At 57.0% G+C, this 13534-nt stretch overlaps 1 protein-coding gene across 1 annotated transcript in view; it reads right to left on the bottom strand.

The window, feature by feature from the left end:
- The window catches only part of CROCC2 (ciliary rootlet coiled-coil, rootletin family member 2), a 61780-nt gene that overhangs the window by 31200 nt on the left and 17046 nt on the right, over window positions 1-13534 (bottom strand). The window contains exons 6-15 of the mRNA XM_047720014.1: window positions 12501-12604; window positions 11785-12012; window positions 10580-10676; window positions 10053-10259; window positions 9538-9749; window positions 7784-7966; window positions 7179-7323; window positions 6656-6802; window positions 6180-6422; window positions 322-515 (exon numbers count right to left, since the gene is read on the bottom strand). Coding sequence (XP_047575970.1) covers window positions 322-515; window positions 6180-6422; window positions 6656-6802; window positions 7179-7323; window positions 7784-7966; window positions 9538-9749; window positions 10053-10259; window positions 10580-10676; window positions 11785-12012; window positions 12501-12604 — 1760 coding nt within the window. The remainder of the gene's footprint in view (window positions 1-321; window positions 516-6179; window positions 6423-6655; window positions 6803-7178; window positions 7324-7783; window positions 7967-9537; window positions 9750-10052; window positions 10260-10579; window positions 10677-11784; window positions 12013-12500; window positions 12605-13534) is intronic.

Below are 13534 nucleotides of genomic sequence, written 5' to 3'. Positions count from 1 at the left end.
TGTACCCTGAACTTCTTAGACCCATGAGCAAGACATCCCATGCTTCCCTTCTGCTGGTCTGAACTGGGTTTCTGGTTACTTGGAATCTGGCCAGTAGAGCCACTTTGCTCAGGAGGGCTATCCCAGGGTTCTCACTAGATTCACTTCTAGATGCTCCTCCTATCCAGGCACTGTGCTTGCCTCTCGTTCACAACCTCTCTCCCACATAGACAGACTTGCTCTGATCTACAGTCTTGGAGTAGGTCCCTGTCCGCTGCCACACTGGAGGCCCTTCAAGGATGAGGCTGTGTGGACACCAGTTGTTGGAAGCACCCCGGGTACCTGAGGTCAGCTGCTTCCTCAGCTGTGAGCTGGACCTGCCTCTCTAAGGCCTCCTGTTTGGCCAGCAGCTGGGTCCGCTCATCAGACAAAGCCTCCTTCTCTTGCAGGGCCCTCTGCAGAGAGTCCACCTGGGCCTCCTGGTCCTGCAGGCTCTGGGCCAGCTGCTCTTCCAGGGCCTGTTTCTTGCACGTGACCTAGGGGAGAGGGCAGGGACAGTCTGGCAGAAAGTGGGACGGTGAGGGAAGGGTGAGAAAAGAAGCAGTTTTGTGCAGAATGGTGCAGAGGAAGAGAGGGGGAGGAGAAGGGGAGGAGAGTGGACAGGAGAGTGGACAGAAGACAGGCTGGACCTCAGAAGGGAACGTGTGTGTTTTCACAGCAGAGGGGCCTCCTCTCCTGAAGCAAAGGCAGAGAAGTCCCTGATCTGAGCATTCCCAGGGAAGAGCCTGCTCCTGATCTAAATGGTAGCCTTGGTTGGCCCACAAGTGTCCAGGAAGCAGAAAACATGACACAACAATGACAGGAGAAGGTGGCAGAGGACCAGGTTGCTGTAGACAAACACTTCCATCAAGAACATCACAAGACTCTAGACAGGATTGGACACAAGGATCTGTGCAAGGCTTCAGAGAGCTACCAGGGCAGTGGGGACTGAAGGAACTGAGACCTAGAGGGAGGGACACAGAGGACTGAAGCCACTACTTGGCATCTCTTCTCTCCTCAGAATTTGTTCGTCTAGAAGTTTTGGCCTCCATTTCTCAGTTTCTAAAACAGAGTTTCTGATGGGACTATGGCCTCAGGGCAACAAAAACTCAAGTTCAGAACCATCATAGAAGAGGGGCTGTAACAAACAGTCCAACTTTCAGTTGCACTCACACAGGGCCTCACCCTGGTAGTGGAATGGAATCAGAACTAGATCATCCATCATACAAGCTGAAGCCCAGGTCTGAGTCACTAACACCAGGCACCGTGGTGATCATTTACCTTACTGCCCACCAGACCCAGAAGTAAGTCTTCCTGGAAGAATAGAGTCATCAAGATCATCAAGTTGTTTCTACAATTTTTGACCCATGATATTTGACATTTAATCAACATTACCAGGCATATCAGGAGATAGAATCATATAGCAAAAAACAAAGCAAAACAAAACAAAAAAACACATGAAAGAACATAAAGTAAATACCGTTGTCTTCCTGGCCTCTTGGGTACTCAGATATTGGAGTTGTCAGATACAGAGTTTAAAGTAGCTGTGATTCAAAGTTTGAGAAGATGGATGGCAAGATGTGGAATTTCACAACAGAACTAGAAACTAGAAACAATCTAATTTTAAAATACAGTGACTGAAATTAATAAATATATGGATTCAATGCCAGCTTAGACAGAAAAGAGGACTACTCTTCTGGAAGATAGACAAAAGAATGTATTCAGACTGAATCATGAAGAGAGAAATGGATGAAAAACACAGGAAAGAGTGTGACAGACACATGGGACAAGGTAAGAAGGTCCAACATGTGTACAATTGAAGTTGCAGTAGGAGAGGAGAGGGAGAATTTGAACAGGTACTACACAAGAATATCCCAAATCCAGTAAAATCCATCAAGCCACAGATTTAAAATGAACAATAATCCTCCAATAGGATAAATACAAAGAAATTATCACAGACACAGAGCATAGTAAAGTTTCTGAATACCAGAGATAAGAAAGACACCTTTTAAAACCAGAGGGGAAGGGGTGCCTGGGTGGCTTAGTGGGTTAAAGCCTCTGCCTTTGGCTCGGGTCATGATCCCAGAGTCCTGGGATCAAGCCCCACATTGGGCTCTCTGCTCAGGAGGGAACCTGCCACCCACCCCTCCGCCTGCCTCTCTGCCTACTTGTGATCTCTGTCTGTCAAATAAATAAATAAAATCTTAAAAAAACAAAAAACAAAAACAAAACCAGAGGGGAAAACACACATTACCTTAAAATGAGCAACAAGAAGACTGACATCTGATTTCCAAGCAGCAACAAGAAAAGTCAGAAGACAGTGGGATGAATTCATCAAAATGCTAATGGCAATAATGGCTATCCTGGTATTATTCTATAACCTATTAAAAAATCCTTCAAACATTGAGACCAGAACTTTCTGCTTCTGATAATGGTGAAGGAGGTGGTTGAAGACCAGCCCTCCCATCTGGGGCAGCTGGAAAATTTTGCAGTGTACCTGCAACATAAGAAACTGTATGAGGGCCCGAGAGCTGCCAAAGCAGTCAAGATCCAAGCAGGTGTGCGTCCAGCTGAGCCCAACACTGTACCACAGATCTCCCTCGTGGTACTGGCCAGCTCCTAAGTAGCTCAAGGCTCCTTTGCAGCCTTGAATAAGGCCTTACCTAAAGGCTGGGGACTTGACTTATGGTTTCAGCAGGCTTACGAGACTAGGGAGACATAACCTTGAGTTCAAAGCTACCGAAACAGTTGGGGAGGTAAAGATATCAGAGAGGAGGGGAGACTCAGATTCTGTATTGTTTTTAAAAATGGTATTCTTTTTCTCTAAAAATAAAATAACTCCAAACAAGTATGGGGCCAACGGACTATGAATTTGAATGAGAAGTGGGAGCCAAGGATCTGAGAAGTCACACAGAACTTCGGGCAGTTTTAACAGAATTGGGAAAACAAAACCTGGAGGTAGGGCTCACCAGAAGGTAGAAGCTTTGGTCAGTACCCAGCATGTCCACTGAGGGGCCTGCGAGAATTGTGTTGTACCCACGTGCACACCAGAAACAGGAAACTGTTGCTCTTCACAGAGGCCATGATTGTGAACACGGAAAACTTAGAGCTCACCAGTGAACTTGGTAAGGTCACGTGACTCAAATTTCATAGGTGAGACTGTACTTCTCTACACTAGTAATGAATAGTAGGAAAATAAAATTAAAACAGCAAAGCAATTCACAATATCAACTTTAAGAATCAATTTAATCAAATGCGGGCAAGACATTTACACCAAGCACAAAACACAGCTGAGAGAATTAAGAGAGATACGACACCTTTACGGAGGGACACCATGATGTCGTGAAGGTGTCCAGGCTTCTGAAATTGACCTGTAAAGTCAGCACAATCTTAATCGAGGTTCTAGCAAGCTTTACGGGGGTGGGGGGAGCAGGGAATGACAGAAATTTGCAAGCTGATTCTGAAATGTACATGGATATGTAAAAAATTTAGAACAGTCAAAAACCATTTTGAAAAAGAAGAGTAAAGGTGCGCCTGGGGGCCTCAGTTGGTTAAGCATCCGCTTTTAGCTCAGGTCATGATCCCAGGTTCCTGGGATCAGGTCCTGCTTCGGGCTCCCTGCTCAGCAGGGGCTCTGCTTCTTCCTCTCCCTCTCCCTCTGCCTCTCGCCCCAACTGTGCTTTCTCTTGCTATCTTTCTCTCTCTCTCAAATAAGTAAGTAAAATCTTAAAAAGAAAAAGAAGAATAAGATTGGAGGACCCATGCTACTCAATTTCAAGCTTTATTGAGAAGTACAGTAACCAAGACCGTGTGGTCTGGGGGAAGGAATGAGGAGATTGCACAGGTCAACAATCTGATCTGTGCCCCTACGTGCAGACATATGTTCAATTTACTTTCAACAAGTCACTAAGGTAATTCAGGGGAGAAAGGACAGTCTTTAAAAATTGGTGCCAGGACAGCTGGATATTTGTATGAAAAATAACGGACTGCAGGTCTTACTTTACATGACACTCCAGGGGTTCACACATTTTGGGGGCATCAGAATCACCTGGAAGTCTCCTTACAACCCAGATTTCTGCCGCCCACCCTGCAGTTTCTGGCTCAGTCGGTTTTGAGCAGGGCATTTTGAGAATCTGCATTTCTACCTCATTCCCAGGTGCTGCTGCTGCTGCCCTAGGGAGAACACTTGGGAGAACCACTGCCATACTCACAGACCCCTATGTTAGAGTTGGGTGAAGACACAGGCGAGCATTTGGTTGTCCTTGGGCTACATAAAAGTGTCTGAGACAGTACCTAGGAAATCCTAACCACACATTTTTTAAAAACTTGGCAAATTGGATTTTACCAAAGTTTAAAAACAACAGTAAGAAAATGTCTAAGCAAGTCACAAAGGTGAGTGAACTATTCCAGGTACATCTGTCTGACAAGGCACTCGCGTTCAAGATACATCAAAAGTACTTATATGCCCATAACCAAACACCCAGTAAGAACGGGCACAAAAGTTGAACAGACACTTGACAAAATACGGTATGCAACTTTCCAGCAAGCATAAGAACAAGTGCTCAGATCATCTGTTATCTAGGACATGTCAGTTCAAACCACCATGGTATATAACTTCACACACACACACACACACACAGAAGAGCTGAAAAGCAGAAATGGGTGATGCCAAGTGTGGACGAGGCCGCGAAGCCACTGAAAGCCCGCCCCGCCCCACACCGGTCCGTTGCTGGCATTAGAGAAAGCAATGCAAACAGTTCAGAAAATCACTGGCCCGTTTCTTTTCTTTTCTTTTTTTTTTTTTTTTAAATATTTTATTTATTTATTTGACAGAGAGAGATCACAAGTAGACGGAGAGGCAGGCAGAGAGAGAGAGAGAGAGAGAGGGAAGCAGGCTCCCTGCTGAGCAGAGAGCCTGATGTGGGACTCGATCCCAGAACCCTGAGATCATGACCTGAGCCGAAGGCAGCAGCTTAACCCACTGAGCCACCCAGGCACCCCTCACTGGCCCGTTTCTTATTCGGTTTGACACCCACCTGCCCAACGGCCACATTCCCCTCCCTATACATGTTTGCAACTCATACACCTATGTCCGTGGCCGCCTTGTGCATCAAAACACAGACTGCAAAGAACCCAAATGCCCAGCAGCAAGGAAATGGGAAAGCGAATGTAGTTTATTTCTATGTGAAGTGTTACCAGGCAGTCAAAACCCTGAGCTCTCACTACGACTAAGTGCGATGGTGTCCCCCGACATCGTGCTGAGACGGGGCCCCAGCTCTGCGGCTCCCTTTACCAGAAGCTCTCGGACAGGTGAAACCGTGCATGGGTGGGGTGCGTGGCACAGAGACTGCCTGGGGTGGGGTGGACCTGAGGCCCTGGGGAGACCGTCCTTGTCTCCTTGGTGCTGGCCATGCCGTGCATGCAGTGGTCACAACTCGTGGACCTGCGCGGTGGCTCTTGAGTGCAAATCACACTCCAGTGACAGGAGGAGGGAAGAGATGGGCTGGAAAGGATGGGACAGAGCCTGAGGGACAGAAGGACTCAGAGCTGAGTCCCAGAGCACCCAAGACAGCTGGTGGTCCTGGGTGCCCGAGACTATGGGCGCAGCGTTCCACATGGGCAACAGGCTGGGATTGGAGGAAAGCAAAGTGCTCCAGGGTCACTCCCCACAGAGCCTGCCTTCCTCCAAAGGCCGAGGTCCGGGGAGAGTGGGGGAATGAATGCATGAGCAAAGACGCAGACAGAACAGGGAGCACAGAGAGGTCCAGGGAGGAGAGAAACAGGATAGAGGAGGAAGCAGTGACATTCCTGACCCCCAAGTGTGTGGGAGTCATGAGACAGAGCCTTTCGGTCCTCTGAGGGGGTCCTAGGACAGGCCCTGGACATGGGGGACAGGCTCCACGTACTGATTCTCTGCATATCCCATCCCCATCTCCTCCCCACCAACCCCCGACCCCCACACTGGGAAGCCGGTGTCAGAGCGGGCTTTGAATCTGGCCACGGCGGTTAGCGGTTAGCTTTGGTGGCAGAAGGCACTGCAGCAGCCATCCTGAGCCAGCGTGACTTCAAAAGGTGACCTGTGGCCTTCCATGCCCCAGAGAGCCGGGTGGGGCAGCCCTGCTGGGTGGGAGCAGGGCCCAGGAGCCCGGCGGACACCTCACCTGGTCCACCTGCTCCTGCAGCTGGGCCTTCTGCAGCTGGAAGCGGGCAGCCTGCCCCAGCTGCTGCTCTAGCTGCTGCTCCAGCTGCTGCTCCAGGCGCCCGCAGGCCCGCTGCAGGCCCCCACGCTCTGTCTGCACCAGCTCCAGCTGCTGCTCTGCCCGTACCAGCCGCTCCTGCGCTCCGGCCTGCTCCCGCTCCAGTGCCTTCTGCTGCTCCCGCAGCTGGTCCCGTTCCTGCTCCAGCTGCCATGGTGGCGGGGGGCGGGGGTGGTGGTGGTGGGGGTTGCAGGCAGGGAGGCAGATGTGTTCCATATGCCGGCACCCTCAGTCCCGTGGGCTGAGCACCCTGCCTGGCCTATGCGGGACCTGGCAGTCTCCTGTACCCCAGTATGCCTCCTCTCTGGACCCCTGCTCTCTTGGCAGGAATGGAGAAGGGGAGGAGGGTGGTGGCGGGGGGTGGGGGGCTTGCTTCTCACCTGCAGGACCAGGTGGCTTAGGTTGCCTTTGTCGTGAGCCAGCGCCTCCGTCAGGGCCGCCATCCTGGCCAGAGAGTCCCTTTGCTCTGCTCCCTCTGACTTCAGCCGGGTCACAAGCAGTTCCAGGTCAGTGCTGCTGGACTCGGCCTATAGGGGGACAGCACTGTCACTCTGATGAGACTTCAGATCTGCAAGCAGACCTATCCAGGCGGAGCTGTGGTGCCAGGAAGGGAGGGAGCTCTGGGCAGGACAGGGTGGCGAGGCCTCTGAGGTGGGCACTGGCCCCCTGGGTCCTCAGGCTGCAGCCAGATGTGGTGGGGTAGCCCCACGAGATGCACGGAGAAGCAGGTGTGGCCAGTGGCCAGGCAAGACAGGCCTGCGCCCACCAGCTGGGGACCCAGAAGGCTGTTGGTGGCTTTGGGAATTTTGGTGATGGACTGAGGGCCCTGGAGGGTGAGGAGACAAGTGAGTGGGAGGGGGCAGGGCAGCGTAGACCGTGGGGGAGAGCAGGCAGGGTGGGTACCCGGGCCAGGGCTTTGCGCAGGCCCTCCCTCTCGCTCTCCAGAACATCCCTCTGTAGCCGGGCTGAGTTCAGTGCCTCCTGGGCTGACACCAGCTCCTTCCTGAGCCCCGAGACCTTCTCCTCCAGCTGCTCCAGGCGCCCTTGACTGCAGTCCAGAAACCAGAGGACAGAGACTGTGAGGTCACCTCAGAAGGTGGGGGCCACAATGGGCAGGATGATGGTCTGCAGATCCCTCTGAGCCCAGGGAGCCCCAGAGGAGTATGCACAGCCTTGTAGGGTCCAGAAACTCATTAGTCCTGTTTCAGGCCTGGGTGGGTGTTCTTGGTCCATACCTTGACAGCCTTGGGTGAGGAGAGTGTGTGTGTGTGTTTGTGTGTGTGCGCTCACAGCGCACTCTGGCCCTGGGGGTGGGGAGTAGACCTTGCTGGGAGGTTGGAGCAGGGGTGAGGGGGCATGGGTGATGCCCAGCCTGGGGGAATCTGGAGAACCCTTTGCCGCTGCTGTCCGATCAGGTGCCCCCACTCCCAGCCTGGTGAGGACATGGCCCTCTTTGTGGCTGGGGACACAGAGGCTGAGAGGCGTGGCAGCCACTCTGCCTGGCACACCTGGTCTCTAGCTCCCTGCGGCCCCGCTCGGCCTGCTGCGTCAGCTCTTCCTTCTGCTCTGCCCACAGCAGGAGGCCCCTCTGCAGCTCCTCGGTCTGGGCCTCCAGCCTCTGCTTCTCTGCATCTGAAATGGCCGCCTTCCCCCTCATCTCGTCCACCGCAGTCTCCAGAGCCCTTTTCTCTCTGGTGGCAGGGGAGGCGGAGGGTTGGGGCAGCCCCAGGACTGGATCTGGGGAAGGGGAGCTGAGGGACATCCCCTAGGTAGAGTCAAACATAAGGGGAGTCCCAGGAGCATGGCAGGGCCAGGTGGACGCCAGGCCAGGGGGGTCATAGAGGGCAGCACGCTGGGGAAGCATGGTGGGGGACAGAAGAGACCCAACCAGCTCGGGCTTTGGCAGGCCGGTCCCCTCCTGGAGGTCTTCTCTGAGCCCTGAAAGCACTCAAGGGTCCTGCTCCCTGGTGTGTGCCGTGCTCAGCTCTCTGCCACACAAAGGCCAAGTTCAGCTAGTCCTTGCAGAGCTCAGCGGGAAGGAAGGGACCCCTCGTCTGCTGGCACCTTGTTCACCTTGTCCCATAGGAGCCCTGGGCCCTGGAAGTGTAGCAGCCTTGTGCAAAGCTGTGCTCACAGGCTGACCCACCCCTGGGTCCTCTCAGCATGCCACCCCTCAGCCAGGAATCTGGACTTCAGCAGCTCCCCCTCGGGCTCTGGCCCCTGAAGCACCCAGTCCCGAAGCCTCCCTTTCCCCAGTGCCCGTGGGATCTGGCCCCTCTGCCCCACATGCTCAGATGCCCACCCACGCAGGACCCCCTGTCCGGCTGCTGCAGCTTGTCCCCCAGCAGCCAGACCAGCACTTCCAAGCCATGGGTGTAGGAGGCAGTGCCCCCTGCTAATAGCCGCCCGGCCCCTACTGCCCTCTGCTCCATGGGGAGAGGGTCCCCCAGCCTCACCCTACTCATCGCAAGGCTCTGTGCTCCCCCACCTCGGCTCCTGTCTGCCCCCGGGAAGGCCTCCCCCCGTCAGAGGAAGGCTTCAGCCCTCCAGGTACCCTCCTCCTCCACCACTCCGTGCCATACCCCATGTCAGGCTGAGCTCTTTTGCCCTTGTCTTTCCCTGGGCAAGCGCCCTGATCCTCCAGCCCAAGCCTGCTGGCCTCCCACGTCCCAGCTCAGGCAGCCTGTGGCTTTGGGAAGTTCCACCTATCCCCTCACTCAGGACTAGGTGTCCGAGGAGATTCTTGTCCTGTGCTCCCCAAATCCCACCAACCCCAGGGCAGTAAGATGCCCACAGAAGCCTCCAGAAAGCCTCATGGCGAACTGTACCACAGGTCGCTAGATCCACAGGGCAACCCAGGAGGGTTCTCAAGCGACCCCAATGCATGTGGAGGGAAGGGAGTTCAGGGGGATTTATGGACCATTTCTGAAGGATGGACAGACCCTTGGGAGGAGTCCTGGGAGTCAGACAGGAGGCGGGAGGCTGGAGAGAGAAGTGGAGCACAGAGGCAGTCTGAGGGAGGCAGGGCATCCGCTGAGCCCCGGCTCTGGGAAGGTGTGTCCTGGGCAGAGGCAGCCCAGGTGGGCCCAGCTGAGGGCAAGGAGACTCAGAGCAGGTGGGTGGCCATGGGCCTGAGGGGACAAGGGAGGGGGCCTCGCCTGGAGCAGTTTTGGTCCTGGAGGTGGGGCCCCCTCTCTCCCTCCTGCTGGCAGCACCCCTGGGCTGGCACTGCCTGGCCTGACCCACTCAGCCCTCCCGTCACCTTCGCAGGAGCTCCATGGTTGCCCGGCAGTGCTGTGCCTCCCGGCTCTGCATCTCCAGCTGGTGCAGGAGGTCCTCGCGCTCCCGCCCCTGCTCCTGCGCCCGCTCCTGGAGGAGCCTCCTGGAGGCCTGCAGCTCCTGCTGGCTCTCGGAGAGCTGCTCCCGGAGCCTGGCGGCCACCGCCTGCGACAACTCCAGTTGCAGGCGCAGCTCCTGCCCAGGACGGGGGTGCAGCGTGAGCCCGCGCTGACCCTTGACCAGACTCTCCCCAGAAGGATGCCCTCAGGACCAGAGCCAAAACTCCCTGGCCTCGAAGATGCACCGGCTGTGTCCAGACCCTTCCCCGGAGCCACTTCCTTCTCAAAGGCCCCCGGCTCCCTGTGCTGGCACCCAGGCTGCCCTCCCTGTGGCCCCCAGGGATCCAGCTCTGGGAGAGCCACAGCAGGCCTAGAATGGCACTTTGGCCCTGGTGGGGATCCGGGCACAGCTTTGCCCCTGTGGGCCGTGGGTGCCCACCTGTTCCAGACGCTGCCGCCTCTCGATGGCTGTCTGCACAGCCTGCAGTGCAGGCTCCAGGGTGTCCAGGGGGTGGGCCTGCAGTGGGGACATGCCCCGGTAGGGGGACGCAGAGCGTGCGGGCCACCCCTGCTGGCCCCGTGCCTCCTTGGCACCCGTCCCACCGCTCCGTGCCGGCTCCGGGCCCCCGGCATCTGCCTGGGCCACCTTCAGGGTACGGAGAGGAAGGGACAGAGGGAAGGAGCTCAGGGCTATGGCCACGTGGGGACCCTCCAGATCCTGTGAGTGGTCAGCCCTCAGGACCCCAGTGCCTCAGCTGCTCTCCTATGGGAAGGACTGAGGGCCTGCACCTCTGTGATGCTCTTCAGAATGCGCTGCAGGGACTGAACTTCCTCCTCCAAGGCGTCCAGCTGGGCTCCAGGGCTCCGGGCCTGCCATGGCCGGAGCAGCTGCCTCAGCAGGGCTGGCCCCGCACCCCCACCCTGGGCTGGCCCCCCGCGGAGAGCCGCTTTCCCAGCCCTGCGCACCAGCTTCTGAACCTGTGTTCTGAGGGAAGAGAGGGTGGTCTCCTTCTTTGAGTTTTCCTCTGTGAGCTCCTTCACCAGCAGGGTCTGCTCAGAGAGTCTGGAGAAAAGGTGGGGCTGGGGAAAGGGTTGTAAGAGCAGAGAACAAAGCCCAGCACGTGGACACGGGGGCGCCCACAGAAGTGCAGGCTGTGTCCAGATTCCCCTGTGGTGCAGCCTACACCCCGGCTTTGGGCGAGTTGGCCTTGGTTCCTTGTCTGGGCAGGAACTTCTCATCTGCTCCAGAACCATCAGTGGCCCCTGCCGTCTCTGCAGAATCAGAGTTCAGCATTCCAGGCCCCCACCACTACCATGACTGGCTTTCCAGCATCATAGCCAGTGGCCCCCTGAGGCCATGCCCCTGTCCTTCCACTGAAAGTCTAACAAGTTATGTCACTATCCCTTCCTTCCCAGGAGCCACCTCCTTCTCAGAGTCCTCTGGGTCCCCCTTCCCGTGGCCCTGCATCTTTGGTGCAGGTCCTGGGGTGCAGCCGCTGCAGGCTACCATGCTCCTTTGGGGCTGGTCTGGGGTTCTTGGACTCAGCTGGCTCCCTGAGGGCAGGCCTGCAGGTATCTGTGGCCAGGCGGTCCTCGGTTCTGAGGAATTGTGCTTGGATTCAGCAGGTTAGGCCTCCTCTGGGGCATTGCCTCCCCACTGTCTGCTGGAGCTGCTCTCCTGAAATTTCTGAGCTGCCAATGTAGCTCTGTCCAAAACCTCGTGGGCTTGTTCTGAGCCTCGCAGACCCCAGGAGAGGCCCTGGTCTCTTCTGCACCAGGACATACCTGGGCCCCTCCATCTCCCTCAACTTCTTAAATGCTCTACCTCCAAGCGGGTGCTCACCTCTGCAGGGATGTGTTCTCTGCCGGAGAAGTCCCTGGGAGCCAGCCAGGAGGACACCGTCCAGATGTGCCCCTGCCACATTCCCCGAAACCCTCAAAGTTCGGGCGTTCTAGCTTGGCCTCTGGGGCATGATTCGGGATGCAGGAGCTCACCTTGGGGACCATCCCTTTGGTGCCAGCAGCATGTGAGGTGCCCTGATGTGGGAGTACTGGGTGCGGGTCAGGAGGCAAAGCAGCACGGGCCGTGTGTGTGAGCCTTGGACCCGCTGCTGCTCAAGGTGGGGAGGGGTAGGTGTCCCACCTCCAAGCTTGCTGTCCCCAGCACCCACCTGGCCTGGAGTGCCACCTTCTCTGCGTCCCAGTGGCCCTGCAGCTGGAGCATCTCCCGCACCTTGTCCCGTAGCTGCCGCTCCAGCCGTGCAGCCCGCTGGGCCCCCGGCTCCAGGCTGCCTGGCCCGCTGCCAGCAGACAGCCGCAGGTGGGAGTCAAGGTTCAGGCAGGCTGTTTGCAGGCGCCAGGCCATCCTGGCTGCCTCCGCTCGCATGTCCGTGAGACCCCTTCGAGGCAAGGGCGGCACCCCCAGCTGAGCCTCAGGACCCAAGGTCATGAGCCACCCAGATGGGCAGGATCCGGTCATGTGGGCCCTTCTTTCTGCCCACAGCAGACCTCTCCCCTGCCATCCTCAGAAGCCCCCAGCACAAGGCCTGGATTGTGGCCACATCCCAGCCAGGGAAGGGGATCCGGGGCTGGGCCAGGCCAGATAGGACCGCCTCTCTGACCTGCTGAGCCTGTCTCCTGCTGACATGCACTTCAAGGATCCCAGAGCAGAGGGATCCGAGGGGCCCCAACACTCTGCCTAGGGATACCCTCTCTGCAGCATCTCCCAGCTGGCCTGCCCCCTTGCCTTCTCTCCCCTTGCACCCCTGCCTACCTCACTCTGTCTGTGCTTCTCCCCCATCGCCCACCTCTCCTGTCCATTCCTCTGCACCCACAAGGTCAACCTGATGCCCCATGTCCCCCACCCTGGTGGGCCCAGTGCCCTCACCTCTCTGTGGTCGCACGCAGGTCAGCCAGCTGTATGCGGAGTGCGGTGACCTGTCTCCACAGGGGAAGGAGTTCCTGGGGCCCCCCTGAGCGTGTGCGTGTGCTCTGAAAACAAGAGGCTGGGGTCTGCTTCAGGCATGGTTGGTGTGAGGAGCCCTGCAGCCCCTCCCCACAAGCCCCTCTTCCAGATGCCAAGCTGGGTTGGCAGCCACGGCAGGGAGCAGACCCACAGGGAGCAGCCCGTGGTCCTGCAGCTCCCTTTCCCATGGGCTTACCTTCTCAAATAATGCAAATCCCCTGCTTCCTGGGGTGTGGTGCTCACTCCCCACCCTGAGGACCTGGACCTGGGCAGGTGACCATAGCTGGGTCCTGCCTGGGACCAGGACTCACCCAGCCTGGTCTCCCTGCAGCCCTCCGCAATTGGGTCACCTCCCTCCCCCAGTGCAGGGAGGGGAGCTCCCCTTCCTCCCCCAGCACCAAGAGAGCAGCTCTGGGGGAGCCCATAACATGTCCAGCTGTGGGGCTTGGTCCTCGAAGGTCCAGGGACCCAGAAGCCTCTACCACTTGGAGCTCACAGAGGGGAGGTTGCAGAAGCTGCCCGCTGAGACAGGGCTAAGTGAATTCGGGTAGTAATGGGGAAGCAGGAAGCCACTGCAGGACTGTAGGGATGGGAGAGGGGACAGAGCTGGGGGCAGTAACAGGATGGAGCCATGTACGTCCAGCGGTGTCTGCCTTCCAGGGAAAGGAGCTGAAGCCCAGGGGTCCTGAGTCTCCACACCACCTTCCCTGGCCCCAAACTCAGCTGTGCCCTGAGTGCTGACCTCCTGCACTTCCAGAGGGCGCAGCACGTGCCCAGCGCTGCCCCGCACTCCCTCTGCCCTCCCTGCTTGTTATAGGTGCCCCTGGAATGCTGCTTTCCGACAAAGCGCCCTCACTTCCTCTGGCTCTCAGGACACATACACCCTCTCTCCTTCATGAAGCCTTTGCCATCCCCTGTCCTGATCCCACATCCGAGGCCCCCCCACTGAGCCCAGG

The sequence above is a fragment of the Lutra lutra genome, chromosome 3 (assembly GCF_902655055.1).
Source record: "Lutra lutra chromosome 3, mLutLut1.2, whole genome shotgun sequence".
Lineage (NCBI taxonomy): Eukaryota > Metazoa > Chordata > Mammalia > Carnivora > Mustelidae > Lutra > Lutra lutra.
Note: the sequence above shows the minus strand (reverse complement) of the source record. Positions and strands in the feature narration are given on the sequence as shown.